The 18,856-nt window shown below is 34.5% G+C and overlaps 1 protein-coding gene across 1 annotated transcript in view; it reads right to left on the reverse strand.

Moving 5' to 3' along the window:
- Positions 1-14,035: 14,035 nt before the first annotated feature.
- COL19A1 (collagen type XIX alpha 1 chain) overlaps positions 14,036-18,856 on the reverse strand; it is a 433,347-nt gene continuing 428,526 nt past the window's right edge. Inside the window, exons 49-51 of the mRNA XM_049777641.1 lie at positions 17,908-18,036; positions 14,521-14,598; positions 14,036-14,336 (exon numbers count right to left, since the gene is read on the reverse strand). Of these exons, the coding sequence (XP_049633598.1) occupies positions 14,209-14,336; positions 14,521-14,598; positions 17,908-18,036 (335 nt within the window). The 3' untranslated portion in view covers positions 14,036-14,208. The remainder of the gene's footprint in view (positions 14,337-14,520; positions 14,599-17,907; positions 18,037-18,856) is intronic.

The following is an 18,856-nucleotide window of genomic DNA, read 5'->3' on the forward strand; positions in this document are numbered from 1 at the left end:
TAATTATAGTTAATATGAATAGTTTATGGTAATGATGTACAAACTTAATGCACACCACCTATTATCCTCTATCACTGACCTTACATCACCTCTGATACAATCTTCATGCCCCTCTAACTTCTCAACACTTTTTTAATAGATTCTTAAATTCATTATTACTGTCTAGTCCTTTGCTTTGTATCTTTGTATTTCACAGATGAGTGAGATAGTCCAGTATTTCTTTCTATCTCTAACTTATTTCACTTAACATGATTCTCTGCATTTCTGTCCATGTTTAGCAAGCTGTGTGCATCATTTCTTAAAGTTGCATAATATTCTAACATATACATATATATAATCTATCTCACTGCTGCTTTATCTGGAATTGTTTTTTATAGTTCCCATTAAACAGTTATTTAATTTTTGAGTTCAGATAGAATATTTTATCATGTTAATATTTTGTTGTGTTACTATTTTATGTTAATATAGCATTAATATTTTACCATGTTAATGATTGTAACATTCTTTTTGTTTGCTTTGGTTCATATGTGGCTATACTCAGAGCACCTACCTACTGTACTAAATCTCCGGCCTCCAATCTTATTTTATCAAATATTATACCAGTAATACATGTTTAATTTTTAGTTGTGTTCTTGACACCTATAATTAGCTTCTTATTTTTACTCTTGCATCTAATACTAAAATTTCAGTATTTGGCTTTCACAACATACATATACATACACGTATACATGTACATATATATTTTTGGTAAATTAGTGATATTTTTGACTTTTGAAATTTGACTTTACTTAAAAGCTAACCTAATTTTTATAGGTGTAAAATAAAGTTGTATGAAAATTAATGTATCTCTAATAAATGCAGGTGACATGGGAGAAACAGGAGAGCGTGGACCTCCAGGAAGAGGTCCCAAAGGTTTGCCTGGAGCTACAGGCCTCCCAGGTAAGTGTGGTGCACCTGAGCAATTATTGGTAGCAAATAAGTTAATTGGGTAGCAGTTTATTGAATTGCTCTTTGATTACTTAAGCAAATCAAATGAAGCTTGGTAATGATTGGCATATATTTTTTAAGATCAATTTTAATGAAGTCAAACTATCTGCAAATAATGTCTGTAGTTATGGTGAGAAAGTGTCAGGGCTTGAAACACTAATTTCTTGCATAGATTCATTAAAAAAATTCTACCAAGGTCCAACCACAGCGATTTTCTTACATAATTCTGAATGAATTGAGTCCTACCTATTTTCAGCCCCCGTGGTAGTTTGTTAGTTTTTAACTAAAATGTCAGAACAATAGTAGGTAGTGGTAGCAGTAAAAAAAATCCTCATTTCCAAATATCCAGACCAAGAAATGTGTACTTAACAACAAATAAACTTGGATATTTCTATTCATAATAAGAAAGAGCCAGACACTGCTATTTATTACAGTTGTGTGGGTTGGGAGACACACAGTGGTCTCTGTGTGAAGATCCTGAATTTTCTTACTAGGGCCTATTTTTTCTTTACTCGCTGTTTACTCTGTCATGGAATTCAGTCTAGGCTGTAATACTCATTCATTGGCAAAGCCACACAAGTCCAACCACAGGCATGTGCAAAAAGCCAGTTCAATTTTTTTTAAGTTATTTAAAGAAAATACATCAAATAGTTGGATAGTACTAATACATTGGTTGACAGATAAATGAAAGCAAAGTTATTTTTAAAAAGGCAGAAAAGTAAAAAATAAAAGAGAAGAAAGTTAAAATAGAAAGAAGAAAGAAAAAGTACAGTAGCAAGCACATTTGTGAAAATCCTTGTATCTCCAATGAAGACATTAATATAATGGCAAAAGGTTTCCATTCTGTTAAATTGGTGGTTTCTATAGAGATGACAGAATTAAAAAAATGAAGTTGACCAGAAATTAGCACTATTTTTGATATTTAGGGTCATGCACACAGCAGCCAGGCATCCTGGAAGAAAGAAAATATGACAGGGTAGGGTGGGGGTTGGGAGTGTCCACATTCGCCAAAAAAGTCTTGGTGATATCAGTCCTCAAACTAACATGCTTAAAGTTTGATCAGATTGGTGTCTCTGAAGGAACCATAGAGGGTTTCTGAAGAGGCAGCACCATTGGGAAAATGGTGATTGTGGGTGATGAAGCAGCAGGGGTAAAAACCAGTTCAATTTAAGAGTATAAATGATGTTCATCATTTAGAAAAGTCCTTCAAGTGTTAGGCCAGTGACTGAGGGAAGCTCCCCAAACCCCATAAGACTAAGCAGAGTTAAAGTGAAAGGGGATGCACAAAAAAAGGAAGGGAGACCACATTTCTAAAATGGATATGAATAGCTTGCTTAAAAGAAATGATTATGTTCTAATAATGCTAGAGGCTTACATATTCAATCATGGTTATGATTGCAGCCAGAAACAACATTGCTTTCTAATTATCCATTTCATTGCTCCTGGGGATTGCTTTCTTATTAAGAAATTAAAAAATATGAATACATTTGGATATAACTCAAACACTGCCTTTCCAAAGTATGACTCATGTACACATTACTATGTTTCACAAATTGATGTGTGTGTATGATTGGGAAAGGAAACTTGTTTAATTTAGAAAGATAAGAAAATCTGTTTGGTTTGGTTTCCAGATATTATTCAGACATATTGTGTTTAAATTGTGACTTTGCCATTAATTAATTAATTAATTAATTACTGTTTCCACTTGAAATTTAGTGATAATGTTATATTCCTCTAGCATACGTCTGAATCAATCCATGTGTAAGAGCTTAGGTCATAGCTGGTGCTTGGATGGCTATTAGTACCATTATTAATGAACATGGACTTTTTTTTTTTTTTGGCAGATGAAGGGCTGGTGGCAGAGCTGAACCTTTGTATAGCCCTGGCATCTTTATTTTCTTGCTAGAAGTAACATGCTTCCCCTGTGATCAACATATTCTGGACTAGCTTCTACCAGTCTATTCCAAATCACATAGTACAGGGTTCCAGTAACATTTTACGGTTCTCCCCTATTGAGAGGCAGGCCAATTTTTAATTTTCAAGGAGAGCTTGTAATATGATGAGGAATGTGATTTCTCATATCTTATAAGAAAACAAAAAAGATCTTTGGAGTCTAGGGGAATTTGTGCACAAATGTGCCTGGACCTTTAAGATGGTGTGTTTTACTAAACAGAAAAAGCCTGAGAACAAAATATGGTGTATAACCTTTGGCCCTGGCTTTGAATTTGGGATTTACATATCCTTAATAGTAAAAGATAATTTGATTATTCTTTATTGTGTTAATAAAGCTGATATGTTGGGGCGGGGAAGCAAACAGTACCTTGTCTATCACTTATTAGAATTTCATTTTTTATCCAAATTTTATTCGCTATCTCACATCCATATCTTACCATGTTCAGTGTTATATGTTTTTTTTTTGTTTGGACCTTGAGCACCATTTAGCTGTAGTTTTCAATTATTCAAAAAGTGCCTATAAATTATCAATATTGTTCTTACAGCCAGTGGTATACAGGGCAGATATTTAAGAAGTTGGAATCTGGAACTAGGCTGCCAATGTGTATGCATTTATTTACTTAAAGCTACACTATCTCTTAGTATATCACTTTTTTCCCCTCTGCATTTTAAGAACAAACAGCCCTGCCAGTGGAGTTTTTTTTTTTTTTTTTTGAGGAAATGTATACTTGAGAATCCATGGAAATCTCTTGAAATAATGGCTAGCACCGGTGGCAAGCATTCTGCAGATTCAGCTGTGAATAGTTGTTATCCCTCTACATTTGATCAAATACAAACACAAATGTCATGTAAGCTAAAATGGCCATTCAGATAATAAATATTAGAAGCAGATATTTATATTTCCTGCATCCAGGTTTATTGGGTGGGCAAAATGATGGACTGGCTGTCCAATAATACAATAATTGTGCATTTTCAGCCAAATTATATAGCTTTGGCATATACCTTATGTATAGTATCTTGATTCCATTTTGCTTCTCTAATAAAGAATCTGATTCCCATTAAACTTTCCAGGGACAGTTGCACCCCAATGCTACCATCTATTGTGTACCTCCTTTAGTTTCTTTGCTGTGGCCTTTGATGGTATTTGGGGGGTATTGACAGAACTCTATGCATGTGTCACCAAACTTGTTCATTTGGAACCAGATTTTTGGCTTTCTGAGGATTTTACGAAAAACAAAATTTAAACATGGGTTCTGATGGTTTCCATGAATTCAAGTTCATTAAAATTACAAATCAGTCATGTAGTTCTTATCAGCAGCATGACTCATAAGCTGAGATGCTTTTCTCTTTTCAAATATAGTGAACTGGCTTGGTGCTAGACATCTGGAATATTCAGATTTCTTTTGCAAAGTTGGCAAATTGTAAACTTATGAGTATGGAGTAGAACCAAAACACCCCAATACAAAAGCACATTCATTTAAGGCTTAAATCCAGCAGCAGTCACTTATCCTGTTTATATTGCTGCAGAAATTTTATTTGGCTGAGTGGGTCTTATTAAAAAACCACTTTACTAATTCCTTAAGCATATGTGATGATAAACACAACAAAACTAAGCTTAGTATAAATAAAAAAATTAAATTCTTTGGCAATACAAAGCTTATTTTTATATAGCCAGTGTTTTTATCATTAAAAAAGTATTTAATGCTGAAAATTATTTTCAGTCAAAAATTATTTTAAAGCATGTATATACATATATGCCCTTTTATTCTCTAATTCAAGAGACACAAGAATTGGCCTCTATCAATGTAACATGCCTGCCCTCTTGTGTTCATACAGAAAATGACATGCTTTTTTAAAAATCAAGTTTGGCATTAACATTTTTATAGGTTCTTGGTTTTCAGATAATTGTTTAATAAGTTGGCACTTCACACAGACAACTTAGTCATGGGGCAAAACCAAAACAAACCAAAATGAAACCAGAATGAAGCTACTGGATATTTATGCTTTCTCGTCTTAAGAGTAAAAATTTAGTTACTGGTATTAATGCTGCTGCTAGACTTCATGAAAAACTTAGTATTAGCCAATAATTAGGCTCACACATACAATAACTCAGAACACCACTGAGAATAAATCTCCAGGGTCAGCAGTCATAAAATCTCTAATCTGTTGGGGCTGGAGTGATAGTACAGTGGGTAAGGCATTTGCCTTATAAGTGGCAGATCAGGTCCGCACATATGGTTCTCCAAGCCCACCAGGAGTGATCCCTGAACAAAAAGAAATAATCGCTAAGCATTACCAGGTATTCCTCCTCAGAAAAACAAAACCCAACAGTCTGTTTTTCGAAGAGACTAAGACAGTTCCTGACCCTCACCCAATCTTCTGTTGTCACCCCCACCATACTCTTACCAGAGGCGAAAAATCTCAGAAAAAATATCTTTAAATTCTTATTAAAGGATTCGAGGAGAACCATTACCAACTCTTGGTTCTTGTTTCTCCTTCCACTTCCCTGTGCTGTGTTGAGTGTAGGCCTAATGCATATAATCATATGTACTCACTGCTCTCCGCCCCACCCCCAAGCAAAGAGAGACACTTCAAGTAAAAAATGTCTCCTGAATGTGCTTAAATGGAGAACAAAACACGAAAATCTAAAAAAGTTTCCAAAGTGAGCATACATGAGACTAAATTCAGCACCTTGCAGCCCCTCCTTAAGCACCTCCTCGTTTAGCCCTGGTGATCCCTGTCTTATAGCACCATGGGTGTGGTCTCTATTAAGAAAAATATTCAAAAGTTCTTTCTTGTTTTAAATATACTTCTGTTAGAGAAGGAATTATTTACATTTCAGGCTTGAGAGAGAGGCTAATTTGTGTGTGTGTGTGTGTGTGTGTGTGTGTGTTTAAATTAAATTAGTTGTTAGCATTGAAAAATTTAGAGACAGTTAACAACTCAGTCATGTATAGCCTTTTAAAAATGTCCAGAGGCTCTGGGAGCACTAGCCCTTTCCCCCTATGGCAATTTGTGCTGGAACTGAGTTACTTCACTTCATCACAAGTCTCAGTCTTCTTGATCATGTCCCCAATACAGATACTGAAGTGGTACATCAGGGACCAGTTTTCATCTCACTCAATTATCAGTTTATGTTTGATTTTTGAGTCTGGAGGTGCCTACCCATTGCACCACTACTCAACATTTTTTGTGCTATTGACGAGAAAGCATATATATACAGCAGCTTCATTCTGGTTTCTTCTAGTAAGACACCTGGAACATTTTAAATTCATGGGCCACTTCTTTACTGCATTAGGAAGAAAGATCAGTATAGAATTTGTAATTATCCAGCAGGTTACTGCAGTAAGCTGCAAATTCACTCGCTGCTGCAAGGCTGCCAGGGCCTAGTGCTGCAAGGCTCACAGGAGCTGATGGGGTTTGGCTGCTGGGTGAGGCCTTGTCCCACTCAGGGGTGCCAATATGTAGTGACAGCCAACCCGGGACTAAGAGAAAGAGAAACGAAATATATTTTTTATTCCTCCTGGAGTCTGAGGCCTGCCACTGCTGCCCAGAAGTTTCTGAGAGAGAGGGACAGATAGATGAAAATTCACCAGCTGGGGGAAGCCCAGGTTCAATAAAGAAAGAGAAAGAAATAGATACAAAGCAGGCAGCATCTCTCCGATGCTTTAGTTCTCCTCTCCCCTCCCCCGTGGACCATCAGTCTCTTCTCTGGTCACTATCCTGGGCCTCCCTGCAAAGACCCAAGTTTTTTCTTTTATATCTGGCATGACAAGGGGGTGTGTCCAAAGGGATCATGTCCAGGGGTCTTGTCCAGGTTCAACTTTCATTACAGTGAGAGTATCCAAGGGGTGTGTCCAAGTCCAACTGCCATTACATCAACAGGTTAGCAACCTTTAACAACTTAAATCCATCTAATCATCTTGGTATCCCAAACATCATTTCTTTTGGATCAATTATGAAAATTATTAATATATTTTTTTACATTGCCTTCATGGTTTAGTTGTGTTTGACACTTAGTTCAGGACAGTTGGTTTTAGTTCCTTTCAGTGTTCAACAGAAATATATTCAAAATTATCATTTTGAATAGTTCTGACTCTGCTAATAGCACATGTGGTTTTGAGATGCTGAGGTCTCAAAACATGAAAACATTTTGAAGAAAACAATGCCAAGTGGATTTTACCATCTTTATTATTCCATAGGTACTTACTAAACTCTATGCATAGATGACTAAGCACAGGCTCTGGTGTCTTCTGTCAGTTTTTAGTCACATCTTGCTTACATGTGATGTCTTTTGTGTTTCAGGTGATCCAGGCCCTGTCAGTTATGGAAGGAATGGCCGTGATGGGGAGAGGGGGCCTGCAGGGCCGGCAGGGATTCCTGGTGTGCCTGGTCCTCCAGGCCCTGCTGGTCCTCCTGGTTTCTGTGAACCAGCCTCTTGCACCATGCAGGCTGGTCAGCGGGCATTTAGCAAAGGGCCAGATAAGTGAAAGACCAGCAGAGGTGTAGTGCTGCCTAGCTACTGCATAACTCCAGCATGACAACAGAGGATGGAAGAGAAACAGAACATGAAGCTAGGCTGAATATGACGAATCCTACTTGATAATCAGATTTAAAACAATGGTGCTATGCAATAAATCTTTCCTTTCTCTTATAGAGGAGATGACAGTAGACTGGTGGGTTAACTAAACCCTAACTCTCCCTTTCAATAAATGTAGAATCTTGTTCCTCGAATCTTAAATTTTTATGTGTTGTACATTCATGATCTATTGTGGGCCACTGTGCCAATAAACAAAAACAACTTTTGGTTACCTCAGTTGTGGTATTTTTATTTAGATGTTATCAAAATCTTTTTCCAGCTGTTTACAGGATTTCCAGATTAGTGATGAGAAAACTCAACTAAAGTCAATGAAATTGGTGCTGAAAAATCCCCATTCATGTCCTCTTTCAGGAGTTGCAAGAATGCTCTGCCACCTGGTAACAATTTTTTTTACAGCCCATGTTAGTTTTCATGGTTTGCCTGATTTTTCTTGATTAACTGTATTGTATCCTGAATATATTAATGCCTTAAACTATTTTATGTAAAAGTACAGAAAGAATACCCTGAATTTATGATTTTTATGGGTGAGATTATTTTGAAAATTTGAAGTAACACTTTGTGTATAGCAAAGAAAAAAATAAATATGGTTTCTTGACTTCTTGCATATTTTAAATAAATGTTTTCATTTTAAGTGAGATGTTACTGAGCTTATAAAAATGTATTGAATATTTTAATTATTGGTATCATATGTCAGCATATGTTTATAATATTAGTGCTATTTTCTTCAAAGAAATTAAAAAGTTCTCACTCTTCTCTTGTGGATGATATCTAAATGTTTCTGTATACATGTGTGTGGTTCTAATGAAAGCTACCAGTTTTACCCTAGAAAAACATAAAAACATACACATACATACATATTTGCATATTATCAGATTTTTAGGAATACCAAAGTTTGGTTGGTTTGTAAATTTGTCTTCAATGTTTTATTAGTTTTCTCCTAATCAAAAATTTATTGTACAAAAGTGATTTATATTGTTCTTATAAATTTTGTTTATAAATCTTGTTTATGTTGTTATCAATCTCAAAAAGGCAACTCAGCTACTGCACTATATTTTAGTCAATAAGAAAACCATTGTCTGATCACTCATACTGATAGTTTTTATTATTTACATAACCATATTGATTTGCTATTTTGACAACATCTATGTAAACTATCAAAAAGAATTAACATGTTTATTTTATGTCACAGTGCTTTGTCCCAGGGCACAGCAAAGTGCTCAAACTAGTCTATATCTTCAGTTAGTTTATGGAATTCAATTCTCTCAATGAAGTGGAGAGTGAGCCCTAAAAGGATTTTTGATATCAACATTTTTCTGGAAAGTTAAACATTTTAGTCCTATTTTTTTGGCTCAATCATTATGTAATATGTATTTGGATTTCTGGAAATATACATATGTATATACAATGTCTAGTCTATGTCTATGCTTCTATTATTGATTATGCTTAAGGAGAAAAATTTTAACTTGACTAGTCTGAGAAGAAAGTTCTTCATACGAAATAAGTACTTTTTTTTTAAAAATAGATACTACTTAAAATGATATTTTTATAAATGTCAAATTTTAGGTACTGGGGCATATAATCAAATAAAGGCAAAATACTGCTTCATCTTTCAGCAACATGGTTTTATTTCACTGGAGTAACAATCAAATATAACAAAAGAAAGAAAACAAAATATGTTTCTTGATTCTGTATATTATATTTATAAGAAAATGAAAAAATATTTTTCAAAGAAAATTTCATTGTTCTACAAACTTGATATAACAAAGCCATATAATAAGCTCCACAGACAACATAAGTAATATTAAAAATACCACTTAAAAATAGATTATGTGAAACTAGAACATTGTAAATCATGGGACCATTCCATCATAAATTCAAGTGAAATAGTTTACAGAAATAGTAAATACTTGATTGAGAAATTGAAAAATAATAAAATAAACAAATCATCATTAAAGAGTTATAAAGATAAAATCAGACCAAATTTCTCTCTCTAGCAAAATAGAAATATCTTAAACCTCTCTCTCACTTTTAAAGTTGAATGAAGTGTCATCTAGTGCATCTCCTGAGAGGAGTGTGCATATGATTATAGTAGGCTAGAGACTAGCACTGTACCCATGGAAAAAGATTTATAATTTATTTCTGGTCAATTCTTCTACAGAATTATGCTATAATTTCCCGCCCAAATATCTACGAGGTTGCTTGCAGACTATGGAAATCTCTTCCACGTCACACTGAGCACAAAAATTCACCAGTACAACTTAAAATAATTGACTTCTGGGTAACAGAAGAGTAGGAAAGAATAATCAACTAATCTCAGGGAATGCTAACATTACCAATGTTAAGAAAATTAAAGTATTATTTTGGGGCTGGAGAGATAGCACAGTGGTAGGCCATTTGCCTTGCACTCCGCTGACCCAGGACGGATTGCGGTTTGATCCTCAGCGTCCCATATGGTCTCCTAAGTCAGGAGTGATTTCTGATCGCACAGCCAGGAGTAACCCCTGTGCATCACTGGTGTGGCCCCAAAACAAATAAACAAAAATTAAAATATTATTTTGAAAATAGTTGTTCCTTATTTTACTTCATAAATAGTGATGTTTTTCTTGAAATTATGTCTTTTAATTGTAATTTAATTTAATTAAGTTTAATTGTAAAGCTTTGAGTATCTTGAACTATATAAAAATTTAGACCACGTGTAAATTTAGAAATTATTTACTTTTTGCAGTATGCTACATACTTTTTATTTGTCAAAAGTGAGTACCATCCATCCTGTCTTAAAGGTAAGGTAGGAAGGGCCCAGAGTGATAGCACAGTGGTAGGGCATATGCCTTGCATGTGGCCGACTCAGGACAGGCCTGGGCTCGATCGCTGGCATCCCATATGTCCCCTGAACCTGCCAGGAACAATTTCTGAGCACAGAGCCAGGAGTAACCCCTGAACACTGCCGGGTATGGCCCCAAACCAAACAAAAATCACAATGGTTTCTATAAAATAAAATTTTATAAAAAGTTAAAAAAAATAAAAAGGTAAGGAAGGAAATTTCATGCCAGTCCTTAAAATATGAGGGTAGTATAGAAATAAACTAGTCATAAATAGTAAATGTGCAAGTTAACTAGGTATGTATGTGCATATACAAACTGAAGACATAAAATTGAATGTCAGTAATCAAAGATGATAGTGTCTGCTTCATAAAGATATTTAAAATGAGGAAATATATAAACAAACATACATTAACAGAAAAAACTTTTCAAGTAAGAAAAAGTGAAAAGGTAGGGGTATAGTTTAATGATTGCCCACTTCACTATTCTAGACTTTTCATTTCTGCAAGTCTGTTCATGTTACCTGATTTGAATTCTTTAAACACCATCTTGTGGACAAAAGCAGTATGTCATAGATTCTCAACAGAGAAGAAAGATTTCAGAAATGTTAACTCTTATTTAACTTCTGAAAACAAAATATTTATTTAGAATCCAAAAATAGTTGACAACTTTTAAAGACAACATATCCTAAAACAATTACTTTAAGTTCTATGTATTACTAAAAATCCTAAAGTTTCCACAATGTTATGAAACAAGAGTAAACCTAAAAAATAAAAATAAAAATTCTTTATGGCTATTATCAAGAAAACTCCACAGAGTAAACATATGGGATTCTTTAAAATCATAAACTAAATTATTTCAACATAAGTTGAAAGTGTTTAGAGGTTAAAACTACTTGTGTTTCTGATATGATTATGGGTGGAATGGTTAACATCACCCATTAGAAAGAACAGTGAACAAACTCATGTTTTAGATTGACTTCAAATTCCATAAAAATAAACTGAAGTCACATCTTGTTATTTTTATAGGAATATTTTTATCTGAAACTAACCACTTATCTTGATATAAAATTTAAGTTGAATTCCAACACTCAAAGGGCAAACAATTTTAATTATTGTCATCATGCTGTATAATTATTATTGAAACATTTATGTTGTCTGGCCTCCAAACAAAAGATAATTGAAAAATTCAATAATTGTTTCCAGCTGTGAATATTATTAATATATAGATGGAAATAAATCAATGTTTTGGAATGGAGTAACATGATACAAAATTTGGCAACAACCAGGATATTTGGGGGGAAAGTTCACTTCCTACTTGGCATCTCAATTATCCCCTTTCTTTTTTCTAAAGAAAATGGGCAACTGTGAAATCACTTTATTTGTGCTGCATTAGTTGCGTCCAGCCTGTTTTGGTTGTTCTTTGTTTCTCCTCATGTTACTGACAGATATAGGTCAGGAACAGTGCTGGAAGGAAAATAGCAGATTGAGATTTTCATTCCAAGAGGACTACAGTCAGGCTGTTTATCTGTTAAGCTGAAGGTGGATTTAATCATATGTCTCAGTTACAGAAAATGAAGAGAATCATTGTCAGCTCTAGTTTGTAATCTGATTCATATGACATATTTTTTTATCCTCCTCTCTTGAAATAACCAAAATAAACCAACAGATTTCAAACAGGATCAATGGGATTTCCAGGGGAATTTAGGAGGCAGCTCTTAAATATCAAAACTATAAAAATGCATGACATATTCTATAGATTTTATGAACCTCAAAAATGAATTGTGTTTTCATGTCTATGAAAAAATCAATTACAGAATATCAGAGATTTATCATTGATCATATTTGCCAACATAAAAGCTCATGAAAATTTAAATACTAAAAGATAGATATTTCTGAATTTGCAGAGACAAAATTTCAGTCTTAATTTATATAAAATTAAAAAAAATGTTTGACTATGAAAATTCAAGTAATTTAATGAGTAGCAGATGAATAAATTGGAAGCTTTTGGACATATCTACAAATTAAAGTTCAACAAATTATAACTCAAAATATACATATAGCACCAAATTTATATCTGTACAATATGGGGATAAATGATTATTAGAATAAGAAAATTCATATATATTCCAATTTTGGAAAGCCTAAAACAGCACCATCATGGATATTGCACAAAAAAGAAAAATTAAAAAGCAAATTAAACACTTGAAATAAATAAAATAACCTTGTAAAATAAATAAGTGGAAACAAAATATACAGGATAATTCAATATGAAAAAAAAACCTGAAAGTTTGTAGGTATGAATACCATGTAGAAAGTAGAAAGTACCTGACCAGCAGTTCATTCATGGGTGCATTGAAAAAAGTCTGCCTTAATCAGGCATGCTTCAAGCACAATTCTATTCACAGTTTCTTTTTTGTTTGTGTTTTTTTACAATTTCTCTTGGGCTGCCTTGCTAAACTCTTCATCCAATTGATAGAAGAAAGCCATCATCGTAGCCTATTTCAGTTGAACTGGGATCTGCACGGTTCTCAGAGATGTTGACATCTCTCAGCATCTGTGGAACCAGCCAATCTGTGTTTTATTTTGACAACAGCTTTATAGTCAGCGTGCTATAAAAGCAGCTGTTTTAAAACTGTTTAGTAAAAAATACCATATAGTAATTTTGATAATGATGACCATTATTTCACATCTTGGCAGAGGATATGGTCTCTGCATTGCTTGCTACTTTCCCTGGAGTGTGTTAACACTTTGGTCTGAGTGTGGGTTCCCCATTCAGTCCTAGGAAAAAATTCCTGCTCCAGTTTCTTGAGCAACAATGTAGGTAAGGCGCTTTTGGACTTTACCTTGTCAACATGTATGTGCTAACACTACAGATTAATTTTCAAGGATGAATGTGTTTCATTTTCATTGCAACAACTCCAATGCTTTGTTCTGATGGCCAGCAATTTAAGTTTTAAATGTGATGAGTTTCAGAATGATAATGGATACATGGCCCAAAGAGCTTGCTAGGCTACAGAAGCTTCAAGAGCACTAATGACAGCTTGGTGCCATTGCCACCTAAGACTTATTAGTAGAACTTAACTATTTTTTAAATAGAAACTCAGTGAAGAAGCCACAGTGTTAGGCTTTCTTGTAATTCATATACAATTGGATTTAATTCTCTTTTCATGCAGTATATATTTACACCATCGTGATTTCTTTGAATTAAGCTCTTTATACAGAATTAACAGAACTGTTTAAGTAGCTGGCCATGGTGGTGTTGGGCTATCTGATAAAATAGCCTTTTGGGTTTTTTCTTTCAAAAAATATATGTTATAATGCAAAACTCTTATTGCCTATTTCTTTGCATAAGTAAGGTGGATATAGGAACTCTTCTGCTATAAAAATTTAGTCAAAAACGCTCAGCAGAAGCAATGTACTGTACAAAAAGTTGATGAAAATTTTATCAATGATAAAACATCAAGAAAATGTCAAGTCTGTCTGAAACATTAAATCTCAGAAATCAAAAGCAACATGTTGATGAGACTATAAAATGCACATCATCATGAGTAAATAATAAGCTATAGTTTTCTCTTGAAGAACAAGTGATAAGATTAGCGAGTAAATTTCATATAAGACCCTGAATTAAAATCATAGTAGTAGAGGAGCAAAATACATAAAATGAATTGGCGGAAATCTAAAAACGGTATTATCACAATTACTAAAGAACTAGGACTCAAATTATTGTTTTAAATGTTTGGCCTATACCATAAAACAAAAAGTGGCCAACATGTCATGAGTGTTTGAAAATATTAAGACAGCTCCAATGGCAAGGAGGATCACCAGGAATCAAGTCTTTCAAGTCTGTTTACTTCCCTCCTGTCTGCTGATGATCATGGGTCACAGGATAGAGGCAATCTTCTGGATTACATCTTCCACTTGGTCCTGGGGGGCCCTGGGGCCCTGGGGTACCTGGTGAGCCTGGTAAACCTGGAGCTAATAAAAATAAAAGACTTCATTAAGATGCAAATTTCCAAATTACATATAACTGTTTTTTCTCATTTCAAGAGAAAAGAATAAATTTAAGCTAAACTATAACACATATACGATACATAGGGGAGAAGACCTGTTTCACATATTTTTAGAAGCTGGTTTGTACTGATGGTGATACCACTACTACCTGAACTTCCAGGAAGACCTGGATTTCCTGGAAGCCCAATGCCAGGTTCCCCTCTTTCTCCCTTCTGTCCTCGGTAGCCTAAGAGAGAGAGAGAGAGAGGGAGAGAGAGATAAAGAGACTATAAAGTAAGAATTTTGTAGGCAATGTATGGCACTTATCTAGCACTAATATATACTAGTATATATTATGTTTTATATTAGTGACATTAAACTTATCAGACTAGGTGCAATAGATAATGAGGATCTTAGAAAAAAAGGAAATAGAAAAATTCCCACTAGTCAAACACTTGATAATGAAAAGCATATATAAATAAATAATTTATGTCTTCTTTCATGACAAAATGTGTGAACACTCTTTGATAGTTTTCTCTAGTGGCTATGCACAGTCTCTACATAAGAAATATAAAATAATTTGCATGGTACATGCCCTCAATAATATGACAATAAATTTAGTGCCAAGTGTGAGCATTTAAGGAAATAAAAGAAACAAAAACTAGGATTTCAACAAATGACAGAGAGAGAATATACTATATTTTTTATACCATCAAATACACTTTTATTTCCACAAAAGATGGGAGGTGGAAAATGTGCATTGTATGGAGCAAATGGAGCCTGAAGCTGAATGCCTGAGAGCACGGGACTATGTGTGTCTTATGGTCAAGTATGTCTTATAGAGCGAAAAATATGGTATGTGAAATTCAGGAATCAGATGTCTAATCTGGTTGTTACATCCATTGCTGAGTATACCACTATTTATGTCTTTTAAAGTTAAAACCCTATGTTTTTACTTGACAGTTTGTAACCATAAAGGACAACGACCTTCAACAAAGCTTGAAAGAAAGAAGAAATATTGAGTAATTTTTCCAACATCATTTCTTTAATGTAAAATACTTTAACACTTTAATAAAAATGAAGTAGGAATAGGGTATAAGGTATAAGGTAAAGTCATTCTTGACTATGCTCTTTGTTGCTCAAGCTACAAGAATACAGAATAATTTGTGCCACTGGGAGCTCTTATTCCTACACTTACAATAACACAAAATACTTTTATCTGGTTTTTAAATATTGACTTTTGTGTAAGGATTAGAATTAAAAGTCTTGCTGTTATAAGAATTTCATTGTAAAGTGTTTTAATTTTCATTTTTTTCAACTTAAACAGCAACAAAAAGATTGCTTCTAGTCCTTACGAATAGAGGTGACTTGAAGGATAATATAGACACAAATAAAGATAATAAATACAAGAGTATAATAAATAGAAGAGATAATACACAGAAGAATATAGAAGGTTGTAATATAGCTGTGCTCTGCATTAGAAATATGCAAAGAAAATTATTTCTCTATACTGCTGGTAATTAGATATCAGCTTTAAGTTTCTGTTTTCACTCAATTTGGACTTGATCATATATTATTATTCAAATAACATTACCAATGCAACCACCACACAGTTATTGTTTGTGGAGATGCCGTTCTGTGGCCAGGACTCTGCTAATTGGAATCACTGGCACTGCAGTAGATGTGCAAACTCTAGGATAGGTGTGTAAAAGCACCACGACTAAGGTTTGCCTGCACATTTGCAGGAGTGTGATTCCCTTTAGGGACACCAATCTGATGGAAATATAGGCACGCCAGTTTGGTGGGGCTGATATCACCAGAGCTTTTTGGAGCGAGTCTGGACACACTCCCCTATATTTCCTTCTTTGAGGAAATCTTGGCAGCTATAATCACACCCACAAATGCAGTCGCCATGTTTGAACTGGGGCAGCTCCATAGAATCAGTCTTTTGAACGAAATATAAAATGAGCTGTGAAAGATCATGGCTACACAGCCTCCACTGGTCACCTCGAGAAGAGAGGGTGGGTTACACTTCTGACCTACTGAAGCCATGCCTTTTGCCTCCATCACCCAGAATCGCCATTTCCCTGATAGCTCTGCTTCATCACTGACCCTCTAAAATTCCCTTCAAGGACACCAATCTGACCAAACTTCAGCTATGCTGGGTTTTTGGGCTGATATCATTAGGGCTTCTGGAAAGAGTTCAGGCAACCTCCACCTGTATCTTCCTTTCTCCAGGTGGCCTGGCAGCTGAGCATATGCCCCTAAAAGTCATACTATCAGTAATAGTGCCTTGAATCTCTGGACAACTGTATTTGTTTAATGTCGTCATGAAGAACACACCATTTTAACAGAATAAACAACTAACAAGAGTTTATTAAACTTTCTGCTATTGTATTAATGACCTCATTGGAAATACAATAATTTTCACAAATGTGCTCACTACTGTATTTTTCTTTTCCTTTTTAACTTCTCTTCCCTTTTATGTTTTCTTTCAATTTTTTCAATAACTTTGCTTTTACTTCTCTGAAAACAAATGTATTATGGTGTATATCAACTAAGTGATGCATTATCTTTAAATAAATTTTAAAAAGAGGCTATATATTTCCTCAGTATCTTCTTGACACTGTTGTATAATTTACATACATTAGGACTGAAGATGTAGCTTAAAGGTATGGGGTGAGTACCTTGCTTGAGGATACAAGTTCAATATCAGCAATGCATGACTCCTTGAGAGCTTCAGTAGCATGTAGCTCTCAATACCACTAGTCTTGGGTGCTGAACTCTCAGGTTTTCACCGTTCTTTTCTTTATAACCTGTCACTAATTTTAACAATGCTTGAACTAAATGCTGCTGCATCTGCTCAAGGTTTTTCCACCAGTATTATCCATACTTTTCCTTCACATGGTTTAAGACACGGTACATCTCTTTTGGAGGGTGGCTCCCAAATGGTGTTGGGGAAGCAGGGAATGGCCCCCAAAATTATTGACCTTATCAGAATACATCTTGATGAGTAGAAGACTATATCCTAATTTAAATGTGAAATAGGTAAAGTTAAAAGTTGTCTTCAGAGATCAGATAGATAGTACAGAGGGCAGGGTGCTGGTCTTGCATGTGACTGTTCTACGTTCAATTCCTGGTTTTAATTCCCCTCAGCATAAACCTAAGTGAACCCTGAATATAAAGCCAGTAGTAATCCCTGAGCACATACAGGTGTGTCCCCAAGACACTCCCCAAATTAGTTTCAATAAGAGAGCTTGACTTGTTGAGTGCAGTCTTTGAATGCAGAGGCCCCATATAAATTTCATGGACTTATAAATATTTTCAGGTGGAGTTCCTAAGCTCTGATGGCTCTCGCCCAAACTCTTCCCTACAAAAATTCTTCTACAGTTTTAAATATTAAGATAGTCTATATCAAATAATTATATACACACAGTTATTTTATAAACATAAATAACATTCTTTATATATAAGTATAGGAGCATATCTATGTTTAAAATGTTCTAAACTCTGCAAATTATAAAAATGTAAACAAATTTTGTACCTAAAGGCTTACCTTGAGGTCCTGGATCACCTGGTGGTCCAGGAAGTCCATCTTTTCCTGGTGGCCCAGGCATTCCATGAGCTTGTGCGGACAACATTGCTGCTGGTAGCTTAAGCTGAGACAAGAATGCAGCCATTCTCTCTTGATTTTTAAAAGAAAAATAATATTTTCCATTATGAATATAATTTTATTAAAACACCAAATTGATTTTGAATTTAACCACATCTACTTTAGTTGTATAGTTGACAGATTTTTAATTCATACTTTTTTCATATTTCTTTGTTTATTTTATTTTTTAAACAACTTTATTACATACTTGATTGTGTTTGGGTTTCAGTAATGTAAAGAACACCACCCATCACCAGTGCAACATTCCCATCATCAATGTCCCAAATCTCCCTTCTCCCCACCCAACATAGACAAGCTTTCTATTTCCCTCGTACATTCTCATTATTAGGATAGTTCAAAACGTAGTTATTTCTCTAACTAAATTCATCCCTGTTTGTGGTGAGCTTCATGAGGTGAGTTGTATAAATTCATATTTCTATTATATATTACTATATTCCCTCAAATTTTTCCACCAAAGCCAACCTATAATATGAAAAACATATATATGAATAATATTTCAGGACTATTTTTATATCTTTTATTTAAACCTGATTACATACATGATTGTGTTTGGGTTTCAGTTATGTATAGAACACCACCCATCACCAGTGCAACATTCCCATCACCAATGTCCCAAATCTCCCTCCTCCACACCCGACCCCTGCCTGTACTCTAGACAGGCTTTCATTTCCCTCATACATTCTCATTATTAGGATAGATCAAAGTGTAGTTATTTCTCTAACTAAACTCATCACTCTTTGTGGTGAGCTTCCTGAGGTGAGCTGTAACTTACAGCTCTTTTCTCTTTTGTGTCTGAAAATTATTATTGCAAGAATGTCTTTTATTTTTCTTA

This window comes from Suncus etruscus, chromosome 7 (assembly GCF_024139225.1).
Source record: "Suncus etruscus isolate mSunEtr1 chromosome 7, mSunEtr1.pri.cur, whole genome shotgun sequence".
Lineage (NCBI taxonomy): Eukaryota > Metazoa > Chordata > Mammalia > Eulipotyphla > Soricidae > Suncus > Suncus etruscus.